The following is a 24,052-nucleotide window of genomic DNA, read 5'->3' as shown; positions in this document are numbered from 1 at the left end:
CCCCACCCCCGTGGCCTGGGGTGCAAAAGCCTGGGTGGGGGTCCCCTCTCGGGTCTCAGGGCCTCCAATGGACACTTCTGAGCTGGGGGCAGGCTCAGGGTGCCCTCAGGGACTCATTGGGATCACCTGCAAGGGGGGCAGGAGGGTCCTCTGAGTCAGGAGGTGGGGCCGCCTCCTTCCTGCTCTTTCCTCCCTGGTTGCCCCCACCCCCCCCCCCACCCCCCAGCCCCATGTCCGGCCCTCCCTCTCATGCCTGCCAGAAGCTGGCCTGCCTGAGGGTCCGGGTTGGATCTCCTGTAGCCCTTGGGACCTGCCCAGAGCCCCAGACAGATGTGCTGCAGCCTTCCGGGAGGCAGGGCGTGGGCGTGGTTCGGGGGAGATACCCTGCACCCCGTATGCCCAGAACGGGGTCCCGGACAGCACCCACCCCCTTTAGCAGCAAGAGTGCAGTCTGTAACCACACGGCCCCTGCACTCGGACTCGGCCCCCAGAGCCGTGGCCACCCTCCCCGCACAGGCCCCTGGACCCTGGGCCCCCAGGGGTTTTCAGACTCCTCCACATCTACCCCACCCAAGGCCCTGGGCTGTAGAGCTCAGGACACCCTGTGCAGCACCCCAGGTGGGAGCCGGGCAGCTCCTGGCCAGGCTGTCGGATGGTGGGAAGGAGGCGGGGGGCTGAGGTCACAGGCCCCCAAGGACAGCCACTGCTGCAGGTGTTTCCAGGCTGGGCCCCAAAGCCACTCAGGGCTGTCTGCCAGCTGCAGGCTCACACTCTCCCTCCTGTCTCAGCTCGGGCTCTGCCGGGGCACCTCCTCCCTCCAGTCAGACCTCAGGCTTCAATCTCAGCTCAGAGGTCACTTCCTGGGGGCCCCCCACCCCAGCGCCCACACCGTCCCCCTGGGGTGGCCACCGTGGACGACGTCACGCCAGCCCACTCTTCACTGTCCAGGCCGTTCGCTCTCTGCCCAGACACGGCGTGAGACTCCCGGTGTGAGACCCATGAATGCCACACACAGCAGCTGCCCCGGAGATGTGAGGGCCACACCCGGGGCCCCAAACTCCTCCTGCCCCCGCAGCAGCGCAGACCCGGCCCTCCGAAGCCCCATCCTCAGTGCCCCGCCCCGAGCTCGGCCCTCACGCTGCGGTTCCTGGCTCCGGGCCACCTGGTGGCCAGTGCAAGGCCTGTTCCTGCCTCTAGTGATAAGGAGCCACCTTGAGAGCAAGAGGGACCCTCTGAAGGGCCGACAGAGGGATGGGCCTGATCTCCCCAAACGTGCACGTGTATTGCCGTGCACACCACGGGGTGGACAAAGTCGCCTGCAGACCACCCCACGCTCACGGGTCCCCTGCTTGGGCCCCTGCATGTGGGCAGCTTTCTGCTACCGGGACACCCCAAATCTCAGCTCCCAGCCTCAGAGCGCTAATAACCCCACCCATCCTGTGACCCTGCCTCACCAGCAGAGGTGCCCTCGTGCCCAGCTCCCCACCGTGTCAGCGTCTGGTGGTCCCCAAACCCCAGTGGCCTGCTCACCATCAAAGTTCTGCAGCTGGGTGGTGAGTGTGGCCTGCAGGGCGCGGCCGCTGTCCAGGAGGGCTGTCTCCAGTTCAGCCCGGCTGCGGTTGGCCAGGTTCTCCTCCATGTGGCTGGTGCAGCAGGTGTAGCCCTGGGGGCAGATCCGCAGGTGCTCACCTGTGGGGAGGGGCCGGCGTGAGGGGAGGAGGGGCGGGGAGGCTGCTGGGGCATGGGTCCGGGGGCAGGCACAGCTTTGGGGACCAGGAGAACTGGCCCTGGGGCTTGGCGGAGTCTCCTGGGCAGGGTGGGCATGAACAGCGGACCCTGGGAGGGGCACAGCTCCAGTGGGGGTCCCGGGGTAGGCGGTGCAGTCCCCAGCGTGGGACACAGGAGCAGGGCTTCCTCTGCAGGCCACCCTCCAGGCCGTCTGGGACAAACGCAGCCGGGCTGGTCATAAAGTGAGGGTGCAGGGATGTCGGAGGTCCCCCCGGCCCCTCAGTCCCCCTGCTGCCACCATGCAGGTGAGGAGGGCCATCCCAGGGGCTCTGGAGCAGCTCAGGTCACAAATGTGACCCAGCAAGGAACTGCCTCAGGGCCCTGTGTATGCGCGGAGGGGTGGGCTCCCAGACTCAAGGCTCCCCAGGGTAAGCCTCCAGGCCTGCATGGTGCCCCCTGCCTGGGCTCTGGCTGAGAAGGGGCAGGGAGGAAGGGGTCGCTGACGGGCAGGACCCGACAACCAGAGCCTCCTTACCCCCCCGCCCCCCCCCCCCCCGCACCATGCCAGAGCACGTGGGGGGCAGCCTAACCCAGCCAGGACACGGCCTGGACACAGATCTGCCGGGGGCGGGCGGGGCAAGAGGACACACGGGTGTCTCCGGATGTCCCTTCCGCTGCGTCCCCAAAGCCCCCATCACTCCTCACGCCACGGCCTTGGCCCTTGGCTCCAGGGCAGCACCACTATCCGTGTTCCCACCTTGGGGTCAAGGACAGGTGCTAAGTCACACAGCCCTGTGGTTATACCGCTGTGCATGCTGCGCCGGCCGCAGGTCCCAGTATTACGATCACAGCAGTTCGGAGGTGGGTGCCGTGACCCCACCTTACAGACCAGAGACACCGAGCTCAAAGAGACTAGTTTCCCGTCCAGTCCATGCTGCACAGTGAGAAGCCAAGGCTACCCACTTTCAGGCCTCCACGCCCACCGGGCCACCTCCCCGCCCTCCCCACCCGTCCCTACCCCACCCTGCAGGCCATACCTCGTGCCTCTAAGCTGTGGGAGCGGTCCCTCCTGGGGCCCCCTGGGCAGCAAGGGTCTGACGGGGGAGGGGGGCAGGGGCTGTGTGGGGCTGTGTGGGGGCGGGGTCATCCTGTGCACAGTTGTGGGGTGGGGGTGCGGCGGCCTGGGCAGAGTTCTCTGGGTCCCGAGGGCTGGGGGGTGGCTCCAAGGTGACCCGCGGGGGAGAATCAGCAGCCCTGGGTGCAGGCAGCCTCTAGTAGAGGCCTCGGGTGGAGGGGAGAGAGAAGTTATTATCCTGAGGCTGAATTGCCCCGAATTGCCTCCGGGGACCACCGGGTCACACCACGTTGGACTGTGTTTATCTGCTGCTGTGTCTGGCCTCCGTGCCCATTGGCGGGACAGGCGCCGCCGAGGCCTGCAGGTGCGGTGGGAGGGGCCGCAGGTGCCTGGGGGGGGGCACTCAGACACAGTGTCTGGTCTCAGACACCTGCTCCCCCCAGGGGCTGCATGCCTGGAGGACCGCCGCCCCTTCTCCCAGGGCCTGGAGGTGATGCTAGCATGTCCGTCTGAGGGGGGCTGGGGCCCCCATCTTGGGGCAGGGCTGACCTCGGGGTAACAGACTGGATCTGGGGACCACTTGTGACCACCCCCAGGCGAGCCCCAGGTCTGCGGGGGTGTGTGGCCGTTGGGGACCTGAGGCCTGACCCTCTGGGTGAGCCAGACCTTTCCGGGCCTTGTGGGGACCAGCTGGGGCTGAGTGTCGGAGCCCGGGCCTGGGGGGGGGAGGGGCACCCGCCAACATCCCTGTGCCCCTTCTCCTGAGGGGTGGCATGCCCAGGTGCCTCCAGGCAGGGAGGGCTGGGCCAGACAACAGCTACCATGCTTCCCTCTCGGGTGCCTTTGCCAGCAGGAGGCAGGACGCTGAGCAACATGAGGGTCCTCTCCATGGGGTCCCCGGGCCCCAACCAGGAGAAACCTGAGTTCCCCTCCTCAGTGGGGGCCCGGAAAGCGCCCTCTGCACACCGGGGTCCCAGTGGTGCTGGGGGGTGGGGGTGGGGAGGGCGAACCGGGGGTGTGGCCTGGGGCAGGGGGCAGGTGCCAGCCGGGCTTCAGGTGGGCCTGGGGCCGCCCAATCCTGAGTATCTGCAGGCTGTGGGGGTGGACGGCATCCCTGGCCGGCTGCCCTCCCTCCTGAACCCTCCCGGTCTCCCGGTGGCCCAGACCCCCTCCCCGAGCCTGCCATTCACGCAGACAGCAGAGAGGCTGGGCAGAGGAGGGGGATGCCGAGAGATGCAGGGAGCTCCGCCGTGGGCAGCTGCTGCGTGGGCTCCCTGGCACTGTCCCCACAGCCTCCCCAGCCCTGCCTGGCCACCTCGTCCAGCCGCCCGGTGGCCTGCGCTGTTCCGGCTGCCCCGGCACAGCCCCCGGCCCTCCCTCCCTCCGCGGACACACGGGAGTGAAGACACGGAGCCAGAGCCCGGGCGCCGGCCTGAGGCCCCGGGCAGGCTGGGCCGAGGCAGCCGCGAGTCGGCCGCGGGGCAGACGCAGGGGCTGCAGCGCCTGGCGCTCGCCCTCCGCCCACCCTGGCCCGGCCCGGCCCGGTCCGCACATCGTCCGACGGCCCTGGACGCCGGCCGGCCGGAGGCGGGCTCAGCAGCGCACCCCCGCGCCTCCGGGAGAGCGGGCCTGCCCCTCCCGGTCGGAGCCAAAGCGCCGGGCGGGGGTCTGCGGGAGAGAAGGGGACCCCCCACCCCGGGCAGTGTGCACGTCAGACTGATGGAATCGCACCCTGTCGCTTCGAACCTCTCCGGCCCTGAACCCCCCCCACCCCTCAACACCTGCCGAGAAACGAAGACTCGCCCGCGCCGGCAGGCGCCGGCCCCTCTTCCCAAGGACGCTTCCACCGGCCGGCTGGTGACCGTCCCTCCTTCCTCCCTCGGTCCCTTTGCGGTTTTTGCAACAGCGGGCCGGCCACATCCAGGACTTCCCTTGGCCTGTGGGACACTTCCTCCCTGTGGTGATCCCCGGGGGTTCTGGGGAAACGGGAGGGAGGTCCGGTTCACCGATTCACGGTGGGATGTACGCCCATCCTGCATCCCTGCGGCTCCTTCCCTTAGGCCCCGCCCCCGAATTCCCAGATTCCCTCCCTTCCTGCTCCTCAGGTTAAAGTACTGCACCCACTCCCCTCACCCCATCAGCAGCTGCTTCTCTTTCTGGGTGGCAGACCAGAGGTCCACCTTTTCCCTCCAGATTCAGATCTCTCGGGTCACCCCAGACCCCCGGTTTCTCTTCACTGAGCCCGTACCAGTCTAGGACTTCAACATCTTTAAGGCTCACACCCTTTTGCCACCTGCTGAGCGCTGGTCCCAGCTGTCCCGTCTTAGCAGCCTCCGGATGGTGTTCCCCACCCAGCAGCCACCCCCACCAGCACTATCACCCTGCTGCTTTAGCCCAAGACCCCCTTCCCAACAGTGGTCACCGGCTCCAATGCCGGACACGGACCTCATGTGTCCAGGCCCAGCCCAGCAGCCACCTGTGTCTGGTGGCGCTAGAGCCCTCCCAAGGAGACTGCAGAGGGAAGATGGCGCCATGCCAAGCCCACGTCTCCAGAAGCTTCTAGTGCTCACACGGGAGTATGCAGACTATCTGCCTGACCTGTCTTTAAAGCCACAGCCCCGATGCTCTGCACCACCTGGCCCAGCGACCCCTAGATCACTCTAAGTCACTGTCGACAATCAGCCTGCGCTAGCCTCCCTGGATGGGCTGAAGCGGGGCCGTGTGCCCAGCTCCAGGCACCAAAACCCAGCAAGGGAGAGGCCCGGGTCTGGAAGGGCAGGAAGGGGGCGGCTTCCCCACCCCTCTCCTTTACTCAATTCTGGACCCCACCCGGGGCTTTGCCGGCAGACTGGGGGTGAGCGGCTGTCCAAGGCCTTCCCCTGGACAAGTGCCCCCACCCACTCCTGCTCCTGGACCCTCTGTAGCTCCAGTCTACCAGCCGACTGGGGGTGGGAGACACAGAGCCAACAGAGGGAGCTTCCCTGGCCACTGGCCACAGCGGAGCTCCAGACCTTCCTTTCTCAACAGCCCCCCATCCCCCAGAAGCATCTGCCCCTGACTAGCCCCTGTTGGAGGGTCACACTTGATCACCTAGAGTCCGTCCGGAAGGGTGGCCTCGGATGCACCTTGCAAAGGACATTTCAACCACGACCTCCTACTCCCCCGTACACACCAACACCACCCATAACCCCTCCTGCCTCCGACCCAACCTGCTTCCCTACCCCTCACCGACCACCCAAAGCCCCCTCCCACCCCACCCCCACCGTTTCAGGCAAATGACAGCGTCACCAAGCGGCCCTCTGCCAGTGCTGCCGCAGAGCCTCCGCCGGGCACTGGGACCCGAAACCGAGGGGCATCGGTGCGGACAACTCCTCGCTCGGTGGGTGGGAGGGGTGGGCCCCCCAGGCCTGTGAGGGGCTGCGTCGCCGGGGCCGCGGAACAAAGGCTGGGCGCCCCGGTGCCCTCGCCAGTCGCTGCGGGCCAGGACGCGCGCCGCGGGGCGGGAGCCGGGGAGCCAGCGCGCGGTCTGGAGATGCGGCGGCGGTGCTCCTGGCGCGGAGGGGACCGGGCGCTGGTGCAGTGGGCGCGGCGGGCGCCCAGGGGCTGCGGGGGCTGCGGCAGGCGGGCGGGGAGGCGGCGAGCAGGGGGGCCGCGCGGGGGGCTGCGGCAGGCGGGGCGGGCGTGGGGGAGGAGGGCCACGCGATTGGCGGGGAAGGGGCTTGCCGCAGTGGGCGCGGCAGGCATGGGGAGGGGGTGGCAGCAGCGGGGACTCGCGGGGGCTGCGGCAGGCGAAGGGGAGGGGACGGGTCTGACGGAAGAGGAAGGGGGGCTCGCTGCAGGAAGGGGGCTGCGGCAGGCGGTGGGAGGCACTGAAGGGGGTGGGGGTGGGGGGTGGGGAGGGTGGCTGGACGCTGCGGGATTGCCGGCGGAGAGGGGCCCGGGGAAGGGGAGAGGTGGGGAACGGCAGGAGGGGACGGGGTGGGGTGGCGATGGGGTGCGGCGGGAACGGGGACCCACGATCCACGGGGTGGACGCTGGGGCACCTGCTGCGAAGCGGTGCAGAAGCGGAGCGAAGATGCGCCTGTGGGGGGCGAGGGCAGCGCAGGGCAGGGCGGACAGAACATGGGGCCGAGGCGGAGGTGACGGGGGGACAGGGGTGGGGATGAGGAGGCGAGGCGGAGGGAGTGAAGGGAGGGGTGGCAAGCCTGGGGACGGGGGCGCTGGGGGACCGGGGAGATGGAGATGGCTTGGGGTGGACGGCTGGCTGGATCCCAGGCGGGGTCGCCCAGCTTGGATCCCGGCCCCGCAGACGCCACCCGCGCCGTGGCCCCGAGAACCCTGCGCGGCGGCGGCGGCGGCGGCGGCTCCAGCGGCGGCGTCCCAGGCTGCGGTGGCGGTGACGCTCCGGGTGGCGCGCGACTCCGGCTGCGGGCGCGTGGGAGGGGGGGCGCCTGGGGACCCGGCCGGGGGCCGGCGGAGGAGCAGGACGGGGCCGGAGGGCTCGGAGGCGGCGCAGGCGGCCAGGAGCCGGGGAGGAGCAGCGGCCACCGCCGCCCCGGCAGCCCCGCGGCCGCACTGGCGCGCACGGCGAGGGCGCGGCTCCCGGCAGCGGGGACGCGCCTCCTCCCGCAGCCCCCGCCCCGCCGCGCTGGCACCGCCCCGTCTCCCAGGAACCCGCGGGCGGCCTCCCCGCGCCCCCTCCGGCCCGGCCCCTCTCCCGGCGGGGACCCAGGCCCTCCTCCGCTCTCCCCCCGCAGCACAGCCCCGAGGCGCAGGCCCGGAGCGCGCTCGGGAGCCGGGAGCCGGGGGCGGGGGCCCATCCCGGATGCTGACCTGAGGCTGGGGGGGCGGGGGTGGCAGGGAGGGGATAGGGGTGTCGGGTTTCTCTTGGGGACGGAGAATGGCAGCTCCCCACCTGGGAACCCCCTCTCCTGCTGACCACGACCAGACCCCCACTGCTGTCTGGGGCCCTCAAAGCCACCACAGCCGCTACCTGTCCCCTCCAGGCCTCCAGCCTCTCAGCTAGGCGACCTGGGCCTGCGTGCCAACTGCTGATCTCCTTCCCCTGGGAATCAGCCAACCCCACCTGGCCACAGGCTCCCCAGGCACCCTCCCACACTGGTGTCTCTCCCTTCCCTCCCAGGACACCGGGACAGCCCTCACCAATACCTTGTACTCCCTGGAGCCCTGGCCCTGGCCTCACCTGGCTGCCACCCCACAGGAGAAAACCACCCACTCAGGCCACCCTCCTCGCGGCCAGCCTGCACTTGGAGAGACCTACCTGGCAGGCAGCGCTTGATCAAAGACCCCTCACCAAGGCCACAACACCTAAGACTCCTGAAGAAGGGGGTTTCACCAGGTAACCACAAGGCTGCTCTCTGTGCCGCCCTGTTCCTGTTCGGGACCCCCTGGGCAGGCCACCCTGCCAGTGAGCACCAGGTTTGGGGGCGCCTCGGTGAGGCAGTGGGCCTGGCCTCATCAGTCTGGCCACAGCTCCGGCCAAGAGACCGAGCCCTCTCCAACGGGCCTCCCCTGGGTTGCTTCAGGGTTCACAGCTCACTCCATGACCTCAGAACAAGTCAGGGATAAAGAGGACCCTGGGTTTGTGCCTGCTGCACCTGAGACCTCAGGTCTCGGCTGCAGGGCAGGGAGCACTCTCTTGGGGCCCAGGGGTAAGTGCTCCCCAGAATCTCTCCCATCAGGCCGAGCTTGGCCCAAGCTGAGCTGAGGAGAGCACCCCCTTGGGCTCATCCGCATGCCAGCCGGCTGGGCATCGGTGGGGCGTGAATGCCTGAGGCTCTGCACAGCCCTCCCATCCACCCTCCCCTGGGGCCTGGGGCAGCTGAGGGGGCCTCTCCAGTGTCCACAGGGAACGACCTGGAACAGCAGGAGGGGGTACAGCTCAGGGACCCTCTCTGCTGTGTTCCCCGCAAAGACACGCCTCAGGTCTGCCCATCCTCCCCCCTGGGACCCCCCCACAGGCAAAGGGGGCACCAACTCCTAGCTGGGCTGGAACATCGGGCAGGACCCTCCAACTGAGGGAGCCCACGGGGGCTCACGGTGACCCGGGCCCAGTCTCAGCTCAGGCCCCATAAATCCTGGGGCTGAAAAGACAGAATGGGAAGGGGCAGAGGGCTCGGCTGATGCCCCCCTGACCCAGCCACTTCCCGCCACGCCTGGTAGCCATGTCCAAAGTCACGGGCGCCATCGGCCTGGCATCCCAGCTCCTCAGTCCCCCTCCAGCTTGTGGCCTGCCACTTGCAGTAACTCTGGGTCCCAGCGCCCTTCCCCCTGGCCCCACCCTCTTTCAAGGCCAACTCAGGCCTCCCTCCAGGAAGCGTTCCCAGGCCCCCCCGGGGGCACAACACCCACTCAGCACAGGCAGCCCACCCTCCCTGGCAGCAGGAAGGCCACTCTGCCTGCTGGTGGGGACTCCACTTCCCTTCTCTTGTCTCCCTGCCCAGCACCCAAGCCGGACCCGGGTCAGTAGACAAATATGCCTGAAGACACCGCACAGAGAGACTCTTTGTCTGGTGTCGGCATTCAAGGAAACGCAGCTTCGTGCCATCACGGCCCCAGAGTGGCGGCCTCAGACCTTCCTGACCCGACCCCTCCCACAGGCAGCAGGACAGCGGGCAGCGTCCACGAGGGGGTTTTCGGGGCGAGTCTGCGCCCCACAAGGGCGCCCTTGTTCTCACAGAGGCCCGGCGGCCTCCGCGGGAGATGGGAGTACTCGCTGCTCGCTGTGCAAGGTGTTAGACGCGACCTGCACAGCAGCCCCTCTTTCCCTCACCGCGGCGGGCGGTGCAGGCGCTGACATGAACGCCCGCGGTCACTCGGCGGGAAGTGGCTGAGCAGTGCTGGCCTCCCACTCCCCCCGCCTCTCCCACTGCGAGACCTCCCCCCACGGCAGCCCCGGGGTGGGGGTGGGGGCGTCCTGAGCAGGACGGGGACGCGGAAGCAAGGGCAGGGGCAGGCACGCCCGGCCGCCCAGCAAGCTGCAGACGGCCGGCCCCCCCCCCCGCCCCCCGCCCCCCACCGGCTGACTCAGGGGCCGCCTACCGCCCAGGCACCTCCACCCGGCTCACCAGCCCAGCTGGCAGGCACAGCTGGGGAGGGGGCTGCAGATCTGGACGGGACACAGCTCACCGTGAGTGACCGCAAAACGGCATTATTTCTCAGCGTAAGAGTATCCGGCCCAAAGGAACTGAAATGGAAGCAAGGACTGGAACAGAATCTCGCACGCCCCTGTGCACAGCGGCTGCCTCACAACAGCCGAAGGTGAAAACCACCCGTGTCCGTCCACCGAGAAGTGGGTCACAAAACGTGGCAGAGCCACAGGACGGAATATTATGCAGCCTCAACCAGTAACGAAGTGTGACACCTGCTACGACGCGGAGGCACCCGACCTTGCCAACGCCGTGCGGAGTGAAAGAAACCAGACTTGAGGCAACAAATACCGTGTGACTCCCTGTACGCGGAGGCCCCCACGGTCGTCAGAGTCACAGTGACAGAGCGGAAGGTGGGCGCCGGGGCCAGGGCGGGGCTGGGGAGTCCGTGTCCGCTGCGGAGAGAGGTCCAGTGGGGGAAGATGAGAAAATTCTGGAGACGGATGGTGTGGACGGTGCGTATGTGCTTAATGACCCTGACCTGTACACAAAAATGGCTAAAATGCTAAATCTTTTTATGTGTATTTTATCACCAAAAAAGCAAGACCCCCCGCCCCCCACTATCTGCTACGTACGTACGCTAAACATCTAGCACGTACTTTCACCAAAAACTTACACCGGTTTACTTTAAATTAAAATATTCAGGACATACCTAAACTGCAAACTTTTTCGCCATCTGGATTACCAATTTAAGAAGATACACTGCGGTTTTATTTCCAGCCCTTCGTGGGGTGTGGACAGAAGCCCGAATGAAGTCACACAGGCTCCCTCCCTGCAACACTGAGGCACAACCCCAGCTGAGGTCCTCAGACCCACAGCCCCAACCCCCTCAGAGCAGGCTGAGTAACAGGAACATAGAATCGTGCCCATCTTACGGACGGGCAGACTGAGGCTGGGAGACGTTCCGTGACTCGCTCAATGTCTCGGGTCTGCTGCCCAACGCCACTGGCTTGTGTGCCTCCCTGTCTTCGCTGAAGGGGAGGAAATAAGAGCACAGTGGCACCTGGGGCCCACCAGCCGCTTGGAAGCCCCGCGTATGGAGAGGAGACCCCTCTCCTGGAAGCTGAGCCAGGCCTGGCCACTTGCGTTGGCCTGCGCCTTCCTCTCCGTGGCCAGGAGCCCCAGGGCCAGCAGGCCACCTCCACCTGGGGGGTGGGACACCTGCCTAGACGCTCCTGCCAGCAGCCACCCCTCCACCGGAGGCAGCGCCCACCAGGCCCCGCTGGGCACACAGAGGGTCACGTGAGCTCAGCGTCTGCCCGCCTGCCCGGCTCCCCAGAGGTGGAGCCCTGATCTTGTTTGGGTTCGCGGAGCAGGTGGGGATGTTGGGGACCATCCTATTCCCTGGCTTCTCCAGATCAGTTTCTCAGGGTCCGGTGAAGCTGGAGCAGGTCAGGGAAGGGCCAGGCCCCTCAGGAGGTGGGGAATTCCGCTCCCCTAGGCACCCAGTGTCTCAACCCCGGCCTTGTCCAGCCATGCCCAGCAGGCAGAAGGGCACACAGGCACACAGCTCTGGATGGGGGGTGGCATGGTCCCGCTCAGGGAAATCCTGGAGCAGATGGTCAAGGGGACGGAACCAGCCCCGTCCCCAGAGAGGGGCCACGGGGACGCTGATAAGGCCCCACGTGACCCGGGCGAGGAGAGGCCCCCCCCCCCCCCCGATGCAGGCTGCCAGACCCCAGGCCCGGCTACGGATTGAGGGTGTGTGGGGGTCCTTCCGGCACCATCTCCTGTCCCCCTCCAACCTCTACACGGGATCTGTGGTTACTCCTGGTGCCTCCATCTGTGGCTGTCTTGTAAACACCAGCTGCCACCCTCCAAGGCCACATGGAGTCCTTCCTAGGTGTGGGCATGGCCCTATGCTGGGGCAGTGCTCCCTCACTGAGAGCTGTCCTCCAGGATCAGCTCTTCCCGCAGCGCTGGGGGAGTGCTCCCTCACTGAGGGCTGTCCTCCAGGATCAGCTCTTCCCGCAGCACTGGGGGAGTGCTCCCTCACCGAGGGCTGTCCTCCAGGACCAGCTCTTCCCGCAGCGCTGGGGGAGTGCTCCCTCACCGAGGGCTGTCCTCCAGGACCAGCTCTTCCCGCAGCGCTGGGGGAGTGCTCCCTCACCGAGGGCTGTCCTCCAGGACCAGCTCTTCCCGCAGCGCTGGGGGAGTGCTCCCTCAACGAGGGCTGTCCTCCAGGACCAGCTCATCCCGCAGCGCTGGGGGAGTGCTCCCTCACTGAGGGCTGTCCTCCAGGACCAGCTCTTCCCGCAGGGCTGGGGGAGTGCTCCCTCACTGAGGGCTGTCCTCCAGGACAGGTCTAAGCCAGCTCTTCCCGCAGTGCTAGGGGAGTGCTCCCTCATCATGGGCTGTCCTCCAGGACCAGCTCTTCCTGCAGTGTTTGGGTAGTGCTCCCTCACCGAGGGCTGTCCTCCAGGACAGGTCTAAGCCAGCTCTTTCCGCAGCGCTGCGGGAGTGCTCCCTCGTCATGGGCTGTCCTCCAGGACCAGCTCTTCCCACAGCGCTGGGGGAGTGCTCCCTCTTCAGGGCTGTCCTCCCGGACCAGCTCTTCCCGCAGCGCTGGGGCAGTGCTCCCTCATCGAGGGCTGTCCTCGAGGACAGGTCTAAGCCATCTCTTCCCGCAGCGCTGGGGGAGTGCTCCCTCACCGAGGGCTGTCCTCCAGGACCAGCTCTTCCCGCAGCGCTGGGGGAGTGCTCCCTCACCGAGGGCTGTCCTCCAGGACCAGCTCTTCCCGCAGGGCTGGGGCCGTGCTCCCTCACCGAGGGCTGTCCTCCAGGACCAGCTCTTTCCGCAGCGCTGGGGGTGTGCTCCCTCTTCAGGGCTGTCCTCCCGGACCAGCTGTTCCCGCAGGGCTGGGGCCGTGCTCCCTCACCGAGGGCTGTCCTCCAGGACCAGCTCTTCCCGCAGTGCTCAACTACCAGAGACCAGGGCCAGCGGGCGGGAGCATGGAGGCCACACCCAGCACTGGCCGGTAAGCAGAAGTGGGTGACTGACCAAGGGGAGAATCCTCCCCTCCAGCCTAGATCTCTGACCCCCGGCCGTGTGGCTGCTCGGCCTCCCACCAGGGGCCCTCCCCCACGGCGCCTCCGGAAGGCAGGACCTGGAGACGGAGGGCCCGTGTCCCCAGCAGGCCCCGCGGCATGGACTCTGGCTGTGCACGCGGGCCCACTGATGACCACGGACACTCCATGCAGCAGGCACTGCTACCACCCCATTTAATGGAACAGCCCTCTGAGGCTCAGAGAGGTTCAGTAATTGGCCCAAGGTCACACAGCGAGTGAATGTGGAGCTGGCACTTGAACCCCAGTCGGGAAGGGTCTTTGCTCTACAGCCCTGGCGGGGGGGGGGGGGGGGGCGGCGGTGTGACTGCAAACGTCACCTCAACACGCGCATGTCTGGATTCACGTGTTAGCTCTCTTTACTTCCGACTTCCTACATAACACGTGGTCACCGTGGCCAGCAGAGCCACAGCTCACAGGACACGACCGACGCTCGTCCTGTCCTCGTGCCACTGGCTCTGCTGGTGGCTGCGTTTCAGCGTGAGAACAGCCCCAGCAGGCGGGAGGAGCTCAGGTAACACCCACTGAGTGATGCGGAGAGACTGTCACCTCTGAATGTCCCCGTCACCTCCGGGTGCCCGTAGACACCCCTGCTCCGCGGCCCGGCCCCACCCCCAGCCCCTGCAGGCCCTCCTGGGTGCACACACTGGCCGGAGCACTGGCCCCACTGGACCGTCTGCTGAGGCCCGCTGACCCCTTCCCGGGGCGCTGACGAGTCGAGGAATCACGCGGAGGACCACGAAGGACGCCAGGCGAGGCGCAACGGTCCTCAGAAACCCACACAGCGAACGCGCGACGTGGTGCCTCACCCGCTCTCCTAGGAGCGCGCTCTGCGTGAGCTGACGGCAGGTCTAGAACCAGCCCAGACGTCAAGGTCGTGGAGAGTGTGAGAGGGATTGCCGGCCACCCACTGCAAACGAAAGGGGACAGAGTGCACCGGCGGCGTCCACGGCAACCACGCCCCAGATACGCCACCGCTGCCTCGTTCGTAGTAACAGGAGACGCTCAAGTCCGCTTAGAGGTTAGCAAAAACAGAAACGCGATTTCTTCCTCGGCCGTGCTCGCCAATTGCCCGAATTCCTTCCCCGGGCCTCGCCATGCACCCCAGCTGAGGACCCCGGCCTCCCGCGCCCTGCCTTCACACCTGTCGGTCCGCCACAGTTCGCCCTCCTCCAGAGACGACTCCGCCACCCACCCCTGCGAGGCCATCCTGGCCCCAACGCAGAAGGGGGCCCCTCCCCCGTGCTCCCAGCCGCTGGTCCCACCCCGCCCAGAGCTTTGGTTCAAGGTGCTTCGCATGAGGCGCTACCGGCATTTCTGGAAGCCACCTCCTGGCTGTTCAAGAGTGCCCAGCACTTCACAGGGTCCCTGGCCCTGACCGAAAATGCCCCCAGCGCACAGCTCCTACTTGGGAACCACACCGGACCCTGGGGATGGGGCTTTAGCTGTGTGTGTCTGACCTGTCCCCCAACCCCCCAAATGTGCAGTGATGGGGACGTGCCAGTCCCTGGGTCACTTGAGGGCAGGATGCCAAGATGCCAGGACTCTCCGTGGTGCGGGCAGCCCGTGCCACGCCGGGGGAGGAGGTCAGGACGGCGGAGCGGAATTAAGAGCCTCATCCTTTTAAAATAACTCTGTCGGTCCACTGTGTCCCACACTCCATGACAACGAGATGTGAGTGATCATGAGCCAACCCAGGCAGTGGGTGGCATCATCTCTGTCCCCAGGGCCTGGAGATGGTCACAGGTGGGTGGGATATACTCCCTTGGCCCCCAGAGCCAGGGACAGGCAGTCGGGGGCCCCGGAGCCTAAGGACACACTCAGCTGTCACCCGTGGCTCACCACGGGGGCCCACATGGTTCGATGTGGCACCAGGCACGCAGGATGCCGTTAGACACAGGGATGGGCCTGGATGGGACTCGCAGGCTCAGAAAGTGGGTCCTCGGTGTTGGGGATACTGTCTGAAGGTATGCACGGGCCACCAACCCCCTGATTCCAGTGCCGATGGGGAGGGAGCCCCAGAGAGGACAGGTGCACCTGTCCAGGGCCTGGCTGTCCACCCTCCAGGTGTTGGTGGCACTGCCACCGTCCTAGGACCGACCAGCTGGGGTGCAGACGAGGCTTGGACAGTCAGTGTAGGCAGGCTCTGGCCCGCTGAGTCCAGGACGGTCTGAAGGCCCCAAGGGAGTTCCTCACTAGACCTTGATCTTCTGGGAGACGGAGACCGTGGCTTTTCACCTCTGTGTTCCAGAAACTGGCAGAGGGTGAGCACACAGTGGATGAGAGGTGGAGACCCTCGCCCCGGCCTGGCCAGCCCTTCCTCATCACAAGGGGCAGGGCGGTGGGGCTCGGACATCTGCTGCCGTCAGGAGCACCGGCTCTGACCTCAGGAGGCCCTCCCGGGGGCGGCTGGCCAGGCGCTCCTGCAGTCGAGTGTCACGAGGGCCTCAACTGGGCCTCACATGGGCCTGAGAGTTTCCTGGCCCCTTCCCGGGCCCCGCTCTCCTCGTGCCTGTGGGTGCTCCGGGGCCTCGAGCCCCAGCTCTCCGTCCTGCCGCCGACCTCCCCCTTGCACTCTGGACCACATGCCCAGCGCCTATGGGACAGGGACACACAACGTCCCCCTAGTGCCCCCTCCCAGGGTGGGCACTGTTACCCAGTACCCACACCGGACACCGAGGCAATGAGGCAATTTGGAGAAACCCCTCAAGGGACAGGCCTCTGAGCACGGGGGACCCCTTTCTGGGACCCGGCTTCCTCATCCACACGCTACGTGGCCGGACCCACCCTGCAGACACCCATGGAAGCACCTCCAAGCCAGAGACTGGAGGCAGCCGGGGCGAGGGGCTAAAGGAAGCAGGGCCTCGGTCCCCAGCAGGTGCTAGTGGGGGGCGGGGAGAGGCCCAGAGCGGGGTTCCCGCAGGCCCCCCTGCCGGCCAGCTCTCCTCCTCTCTTCTGGTCCTCGCGTCCACTGCGGGGCCCTGGGGCTCACGGCGCAGGCCCCCGTGCTGTGCTCTGCTGGCCCTCACCCAGCACCACCCGACAGGGCCAGTCCCCAGCTCGGACCGGCCAGTCTCCCCTGTGAGACGCAGCAGGGGCGGTGGGCGGGGCCCTGGGCCTCCGGGGGCTGAGGTCAGGACAGATGGCAAGGGAGCGGGATTGATGGAGCCCCTCGGGGCTGCCCTGTCACCCAGCCAAGCCTCCAGGACCCAGGGAGCACTTAGCACAAGTGAGCAGCAAGCTTCCTCAGCTGGGCCACCGTACCAGGGGACAGCTGCCACACGGTGGCCCGTCTGCCACCTTCTGCCTCCCCGTCTCCAAACCACGTGCCCCCTCCTGGCCTCTGGGCCCCCCTCCCTCCCCCAGGCATATTCCAGCACCTGCCCCGAATGCTGGGCCCCCTCCCCTCAGGTGGGGACCTTGAGCCTGTCGAAAGAACACTGGTGTCACTGAGTACCATCCCAGCCAGGTGCCCCCCAACCCCACGAAGGACTTAAGGCCGCCTCACCGCCCGCCCCGCTTCTGGGACGTGACACAAGCCGGATGTGTTGGCGGGTCAGCAGTCAGCAGGCCCCGAACGCTGAAGGAGTGGCCCCTGACCCTCCCACCCTGACAGGGATGGGGAAGTTGAGGCTCACCGGGGCCTGGAGACTACTCAAGGACCCGGCGGGGGTCAGGGCCTCGACCTCTGAGCCCACCCACACCAGGGCCGTGCCCGGAGAAGCTTGTGGGTGGGAAGGGGCCTGACCCCTCCACACTGTCACCAGGGCCTCGGTACGCATCTGTGCCGGGCTCCTGAGCCTGTGGCGGACACGCGGAGGCATGACCCTGTCCCGAGGAGCCACGGTCGCGAAACAGCAGGGCTCGGGACCACCGCGGCCAGACGGAAAGCATCTCAGGGAGCAGATGGGCTGGGCCACCTGATTCATACGCTGCAGTCCTGGCCCCAGGAGGTCAGAGGTGCCCTTACTGGAGAAGGGGGTCTGTGAAGGTGAGGTCACACGGGAGTTGGGTGGCCCCTAATCTGATAGGTGTCCTTACTTTTTTAAGGTGAAACCTGGAGGCAGATGAGCCCATGTGGACAACCCACATGAAGCCAGAGACATTCAGGCCCAAAAGGCCAAGGACCCCCAGCGGCTGCCGGAAGCCGGCAGGGCCTGGAACGGGTCCTGCCCCCCAGATCCCAAGGGAGCCAGCCCCGCACACCTTGATCCCGAACTTTCGGCCTTAGAACTGCCACAGGGTAACCTTCTGTTGCATAAGCTGCCCAGCGGGTGCGTCTGACACGCCCCCGGCACCCGGCCCAGGCCTGGCACACGGGAGGTGCTTGGAGTATTTACTGCCGAGGCCCGCCCAGACTTGGGGAGAACCCTGGGAAGCAGGGCAAGCCCCAGAGCGTGGGTGCTTGGGGGACGCCCGGCCAGGCCGGTGCCAGCCGTGTGCCAGGGGCGGGCACGGGGAGGACCCACCTGGCAGGAGGGGGTGTGTGTACCAAAAGACGACCCGGCTAGGAGCTGGCGGGAGAGGACGCTGAGGCCACAGGCAGAGGAGGGCACGGGACGAGGCCGGCCTGCCCGCCCCCCCCCCCCCCCCAGCGGCTCCTAAACCCACCCAGGATTCTAGGGCTCCTGCTGGGAGAGCAGGTGTGCACTCCCCCTGCACTCCCCCCACCCAGAGCCTCCCCGGCATCCACAGCCCGTCTGAAGTCAGTGTCTGAAGCCAGTCGAGGAGGCTTGGCCTGGGTCCTGCCCCCCAGCAGGGAGGCCACGCCTGCCCTCACCTCACACCTGGCCGCCATGTGCCCCGACCTGGGAAGGTGGGGAGAGGCCTGGGGCGGGAGGAAGCATCCCCATCCGTGCCACCCCCGCCCCCAGGAGACTTCCAGCAGCGAGGGGCACCTGCCCGGGCCTGTTCCTAGACAAACGCCAGCAAGAAAGACTGCCAGCCGCCCTAGCAGTGAGGAGTCGGGCTCCGGGGTGGGTGGCCTCCGGCTGGAGGCCTCACGCTCTGGAGTCTTCTCGTCTTCTCCCCAGTGTGGGCAGTGACCTGGGCCCACAGGGCTCTGCTAATGGTCAGATGTGATCGGGGATGGCCCCCAGCAGAGACGCTGGATAGGCAGGGGCTGCACTGGACAGCGGGGCCCAGTGTCCTCCAGGCGCCTGACAGGGGCCCTGAGCCTTGGTCTGAAATCACCCTGAACTAAGCAGGTCTTGGAAAGAAGAGTCTGGCTTACAAGGGAGGTGCTCCTGCTGCCTGGGCACGTCCAGGCCTGGGCACGGCAGAGGCCGGTCCCACGCCCGACCCGACTCCCAACGGCCTCGGGGCAGGCCCTCTCCTGTCCAGGGCCAGCCAGGCTGACACCCGTGCCTGTGGGTGTGGATGGCCTGACACGAGCATGGGCACCCCCACACAACTGGGCTCTCCTCCTGGTTCCGAACCCAGCCTGCTGCCTGGCCGATGTGTCCCCAGTCCCTCTCCCAAGAGGCTGGGCCACCGTCTGTCAACCTCAGACTTAATTAGTGCCTGCACAGAGCCAGGCCGACCTGCCTCGTCCCCTAGGCTCTCACCCCTGGAGGACCATTTGTCCGTGAGTCCTGGGGGACTTGGCCCAGCACGGTGCTGGGGACACGCCGGGGGTTTCTTGCAATGGCCAGGAACACACAGCCAGGCCATCCTGCGTACACCCGGGGCTCATCTGATTCATGCCCCTGGTGCCTGGGAACAGCCCTCCTCGGGCAGGAGCAACAGCCCTCAAGGCCTGTGGAAGAGCTGGCCGCCACCAGATAGGTATGGGGGGGGGGGGCGGGCAGGCAGAGGGCAAGGCCCAGCTATGAGGAAGGCCAGTGTATACACGGCCCTGTCCCAACGGAGGGAGGGAGGCCAGGTCAAAGGCTCGGGAAGAGTTCCAATTAAGAGATGTTCTAAGCCGGCCTAGAAAGGAAGCCAGGCGCAGGAGAGCCCACAGGAGAAGGCGGCGGAGGTGGGGGGGGGGGGGACCACCAGGGCCTGGGCCTCGGGTTCCTATCTCAGGCCTCCAGGCCGCGATGGCTCCAAGCCTTCCAGAAAACTCGGAGCCCAGGACTGGGCAGCAGCGAATGCCATAGGCTTTGGGGTCCACGGCTTGAGCTGCACGTGGGCTACGCGTGCTGGGCAAAGTTACGTGGCTCCCCTGGGCCTCGGTTTACTCATCTGTGAAGCAGGTCTACAAAAACCCTTCCTCACCCGAGGCATCAAACAGACAGTAACGTGAAAAGATGTGCACCGAGTCGGGGTCACGTTAAGGGCTCTCAAGGCGCTACTGCCCGAGGGGTCTGCGTGGGCCTGCAAAGACCCCAGGGCAGGGGCAGGGGGAGAACGTGGGCCGGGGCCGGCCACACGGTCACGGTGCCAGCACATCCCTTCCCGGGCACCTTCAGGGGCAGTCGTGACCATTCCCAGTGTTGTGTGTGAAAACCAGGGGCCGCGTGGCGCGGGAGGCTTGCGCAGCAGGACTGACATTTGAAGTAAGGCCCAGGGAGGATGTTGCTCCTCTCGCAGGAACACCTCAGCGTGTCCAGCAGGGGGCTCAGGCCGTTGCATCATGCAGGTGGCCCGGTTGAGTCCTGGCTCCCTCGGGCCTCCCCGTCACACGCCTCCCCCCCGTCGTCTCAGGCTGGGGATGATGAAACCCTAGGTCCTCAAATGGCAGAGGGACGGAGCCGCAGCACAACCAGGGGCTGAGGACCACTTGGGGACCCGGGCCAGGCACACGGGGTGTTTTGGCCTTCTGAACAGGGCAGGGTACACAGAACCCCGTGGTCTGGGGCCAGGCCGTGTGCCCTGTGGCCTGTGAGAGCCCTATAGGCCACAGGTGACGGACAGATACTGGGTCCAGCCAGGACAGCCCTTTCTGGGATGCGGGCTTCTGAGGACCCTCCCCCAGAGTCTCTCACCACCCAACAGGCGTCGGGGGTCAGAGCTGGCACACGGAAGCAACGGTTTCTGCCGATGGGCCCGGGGGGTGGTCCTTGGTGTGAGCTCCAGGGTACGCTGGCCCCCCCCTTGCCGGCAGGTAGGCTCAACCCCAGGCCAGAGGGGACATCAACCGGTTCTCACCGCACTGACGGCCCCCTCTGACCTCCAACCCCCAGCGCTGGACCTCTAGACCCCTCCTCCTCTGCCCAGGCCCTTCGTCTCTCCCTGCCCACCCTCCATGGCCTGGCACGGAGCAGGACACAGGTGCGTCCCCAGCAATGAGGACCGAGGACCTACTTGGTGCCGGGAACGGGGCCAGCTTCTGTGGCTACAACACGGATGTGACAGGAGTGGCCCCTGTCCCCAGCACCCCAGCAAAGGGTCAGAGCAGTACAAGGCATGTCACTGGAGTGCCAGGAAGCCAGGCAGGTGCTGGGAAGACAGCTGGGGGCCAGGAGCGACCTCACAGGCAGAGGCAGAAAGCCTGCGGGCTCCAGCGGGCATGTGTGATTCAGCACGGGGCACTGCACGTCCCGGCACTGGCTCCCGGCAGAGGGATCCCTCACTTTCTCTGGCCTTCTGGCCTTCGGGAGGGTTCCCTGGGCTTTGTGGCCCCCACGGCCTTACCCGGCTGCTGCCTCCCCAGGCCCGCTTCCTCACCTGTAAAATGACAACAGTCATCACCAACTGCCGGGCACGGCCATCCAAAAGAATCACACGAAGTCACGAACCGGAACCTCATGTGGCCTGACGCTCCCCACTCTCACGAGCTCACCGTCATTTCTAAGGTCCCTTGGGCAGAGGCCGTAAACACCTCCCTGCTTTCCAACCACTCCACCCAGTCAGGGCCGGCTGAGGGGGGGGGGGGGGAGGCTCTCCACAGGCGGGGACCCCAGGTCCCCACGCTAGAGAAGTCTGGCCGCCAGGCCTGCAGGAGAGCAGACAGGGTTTCCCCAGAGGCGCGTGCCGTGTGAGGCCGCCAGGGGGCGCCTGGTCCACGGAGGCCAGGCCCCGCGGCAACAGGAGGGGACGGGCCCGCCGCTGCCCTGGGAGGTCACCCTGTATCCTCTGCTCCACGTGGCGCTGGCACCGTCTGGGCGCCTGGGCCCTGCAGGGCCCTCCGACGTCCCAGCGCTCATGGGGGCTTCAGCCACAGGCTGAAGGGAGGTGGCCCCTCTGAAGAAGCCCTCGCGCTAGGACGGAGGAGCTGAGGGGCGCCCGCAGAGGGGGCGCCGGCAGAGAGCGCGGCCCCTGGCATTCCAGGCCCGGAGGAGGGCGGCACCCAAGCCCTGGCCAGCACGACGCTGGGACAGCTGCTGGGTAGCCACTGTCCCCCAGCCGGACAGCCAGCACCCCGTCTCCACCCATCACACACAGAGACTGCAATGCACTTTGATCGTCCGGGGCCCCTGATCGACTGCCTCCCCCAACCCGAGGGGAACAGGAGCTGGGCCCCAGCCCAGCCTCCGCCCTTCCCCAGCTTCCCCAGTTTGCCCCATTCTCTCCCACCCCTTGGCAACTGCCCAAACTCGGCCTCCTGGCCTCTTGGCCTCACCAAGACAGAGGCCTGTGGGTTTGAGCAAGTTTAGGATGGCCCCTAAGGACACAGTGGCCGAGTGGGAGTGGGTACACGGAGAAGAGGCACAGGCACAGGCTTCCAGCCGACATCGGGGGGCTGAGTGGGGGCGTCTGGGGTGGGATCCAGAGGGAAGGCTGGGGACACCCAGGCCAAAGTTCTCCTGTTTGTGTGGGAGGAGGGGCAGTGGTGGAGCAGAGGGTGAGCCCAACTGCAGAGGGCCCTGTGTAGCCAGGGAGCCCGGCCAACCCGGCCCGCCGGAGAGGCAGGCCTGACACAGACAGGAACTCTCAGCCGAGGGAGATGCCAGAAGGCCCGCTCTGGGGTATTGAGAGGGGGCCTCTCCAGAGCCTTGGTGGCCGGGTGGGCAGGTACGTCCAAGGGTCTCTCAAGGCAGCCCTGTGTGTGTCTGACCGTCCCGGGGCCCAGGGGGCCAGAACCCGGCTGCCTCCCTCCCAGTCCCCAGCAAGGCAGGGCCATGGACTGCACACGGATACGCTCCTCTGTCACTCAGAATTTCTGTATTTGTGGTCATTCCCTGTCCCCCATGTCACCGTCTGAGCAGAACCCTTACAAACAGCTCTCCGCCTAGTTTGGGAGAAATCCCTTCCCTAAAAGAAACTAGTCCGCTCTGAGCTTGCCCACCGCGTCCCAGGCGCCCTGCACAGACCTAGTGTGGTTCCCCACACAGTTGCAGTGTGAAGAGCCTGGGGGTCTGGGTGGTTCTTAGGACATTGTACTCCACCCCCCACCCTCCAAAGCTCCTCAGAGGCCGGCAGGGAGGGGGTGGGCAGGACTGCAGGCAGCTGCAGGGCTGAGGATGCCTGGGAGGGTCGATGCTCTTACAAAGAAAAGAAACGGCCCCTGGGCGGGATCCAAAGCGCCGACCACCTGCAGCTCGACTCCCCGCCAGAGGCGGCCCCGAGTGCCAGGCCGGCGAGCCACGAGTCCAAGTTCGCCAGGCAGGAGCCCTTGCTTCGGGCTCCAGGTGGCAGAGGTCAGCGCCTCGCCCCCACCCCAGGCGCACGGCTGACTCCCTACCTCGCGGGGGCCCACTCCCGCCAAGAATGGGGGACTTGTAATTGAACCCACCCAGGCTGCCGCTGCTGGGGACCCCAAAGGAATCCCCAGGCCCGACCCGCGGCGCCTCCCGGAGAGGCCCGACCAGACAAATGGGAGTCCCTTGCCGGCGGCGGCCGTCAGCTGCGCCCCGACAGCCGGCCCCGCAGTCAGCCCTGCGCGCCCCCGGGCTCGGACCCCCCGCCCCGCCACCGCGCTGGGCCGAGCCGATGGCCGAAGACGCCCAGCCCTAGCTCTGGCCCTGCAGGACTCCCCGCCGGGGACGGCCCGGGCCACAGCCCCACGAGCACAGCTCCGCGGGGAAGGGGCCGGCGTGCGTGCTCGCGGCTGGGGGGCGGCCGAGAGGAGCGCACGAGACCCGGGCGGCACTCGGGGGCGAGGGCCCGAGGGGGTGCAGACGGGCGGGGGCGCAGGCGGCCGGCTCCGGGCTCAGGGCACGCAGGGGAGAGCAGGAGCGCGCAGTAGGGACCCGGGCGCGCCGGGGTCCGGGGCCCCGGGTGCCGCGCCCTCACTTACCCGAGATCTCCGCCTGGGGCACGTCGCTGAGGCTGAAGCCCTTGGCCCCGTAGATCTGGCGGACTTCGCTGCAGCTCCGGCTCTTGCTGGCAGGGTCCCCGCGGGCGCAGGCGGCCAGCGCGGCGGCCGCGCAAAGCAGCCACCAGCCTCGGGCCCGCAGCTCCATGGCGGGGCCGGGGCGCCCCGGCCGCCCGCCCGGCCGCCCGCCCGCGCCTCTCTCGGATCCCGGCCTGGGCCGCGCAGCCCCCACCCGCGAAGGGCAGAGCCAAGGTCCCGGCGCGTGCGGCTCGCGGTCCGCAGGCAGCGGCGGCCGAGAAGGCGGCGACAACAAAAGCCGGCGGCGCGGGGCGCGCGGGGCGCGAGGTCCGGCCGCTCGGTCGGGCGGCACAGAGCGCGGCGGGCGAGCGCGCAGTCCCGGCTCGGCGCCTCCCCTGCCGGCGGCCCGGCCCCTCGGCTGCCGGGGCGGGGGCGGGGCGGGGCGGGGCGGGGCGAGCAGGGGCGGGGCGCGCGGGGCGGGCGGGGCGAGCAGGGGCGGGGAGCGGCGCGGCGCGGGGCGCACCGGGCGCTCCTCCGGCTCCCCGAGGCCTGGGGCCGCCGGCTCGCGCCGCGCTGCGGGGCGCTCGCGGGGGGAGGGGGGGGGAGGGCGGGGCTACCGGGGAGCGCCGGGGCCGCGTCGGGGTCCCCGAGGGCGGGTCCCCCACGCCCAGCGCCCGGGGCGGCGGCGGCCGCGGCGGCACCACCTGTGGGGGCGGGGGCGGGGGTGCTGAGGCAGGGCTTCCCCCGCCGGACGTGACGTCACGCCTCCCGTGCGCCTATCAGGGGCTTCCCCGCCCCCCAGCCGAAATCGGCATCCCTCCCACCTTCGCCTCCCTCGCTCCCGCCCTGCCT

The 24,052-nt window shown here is 67.8% G+C and overlaps 2 protein-coding genes across 3 annotated transcripts in view; one reads left to right on the top strand and one right to left on the bottom strand.

The window, feature by feature from the left end:
* Window positions 1–23,592, bottom strand: part of GPC1 (glypican 1) — a 29,217-nt gene extending 5,625 nt beyond the window's left edge. Inside the window, exons 1-2 of the mRNA XM_043578367.1 lie at window positions 23,165–23,592; window positions 1,531–1,689 (exon numbers count right to left, since the gene is read on the bottom strand). Coding sequence (XP_043434302.1) covers window positions 1,531–1,689; window positions 23,165–23,330 — 325 coding nt within the window. The 5' untranslated portion in view covers window positions 23,331–23,592. The remainder of the gene's footprint in view (window positions 1–1,530; window positions 1,690–23,164) is intronic.
* On the top strand, window positions 5,740–9,816 carry LOC122481988 (proline-rich receptor-like protein kinase PERK2). Of its 2 annotated transcripts, none has more exons than XM_043578368.1 (3): window positions 5,740–6,182; window positions 7,947–8,162; window positions 9,268–9,816. In XM_043578368.1, exons 1-3 carry the CDS (start codon window positions 5,923–5,925, stop codon window positions 9,305–9,307), a joined length of 516 nt encoding a protein of 171 aa, XP_043434303.1. In that variant the 5' UTR covers window positions 5,740–5,922; the 3' UTR covers window positions 9,308–9,816. The 2 variants fall into 2 exon arrangements, 1 of the variants encoding a protein (XP_043434303.1); XR_006296973.1 differs by lacking the exon at window positions 5,740–6,182 and adding an exon at window positions 6,681–6,756 and having other exon boundaries at window positions 9,268–9,814.
* Window positions 23,593–24,052: the final 460 nt, after the last annotated feature.

Source organism: Prionailurus bengalensis, chromosome C1 (assembly GCF_016509475.1).
Source record: "Prionailurus bengalensis isolate Pbe53 chromosome C1, Fcat_Pben_1.1_paternal_pri, whole genome shotgun sequence".
Taxonomy (NCBI): domain Eukaryota; kingdom Metazoa; phylum Chordata; class Mammalia; order Carnivora; family Felidae; genus Prionailurus; species Prionailurus bengalensis.
Note: the sequence above shows the minus strand (reverse complement) of the source record. Positions and strands in the feature narration are given on the sequence as shown.

Coding starts and splice junctions, on each gene's coding strand:
- LOC122481988 (XM_043578368.1), top strand. CDS start 5,923: ATGCACCTTGCAAAGGACATTTCAACCACGACCTCCTACTCCCCCGTA. Junction 6,183..7,946: donor TGCGGACAACTCCTCGCTCG/GTGGGTGGGAGG, acceptor CTTCCCTCCCAG/GACACCGGGACAGCCCTCAC. Junction 8,163..9,267: donor GAAGAAGGGGGTTTCACCAG/GTAACCACAAGG, acceptor CTCCCTGCCCAG/CACCCAAGCCGGACCCGGGT.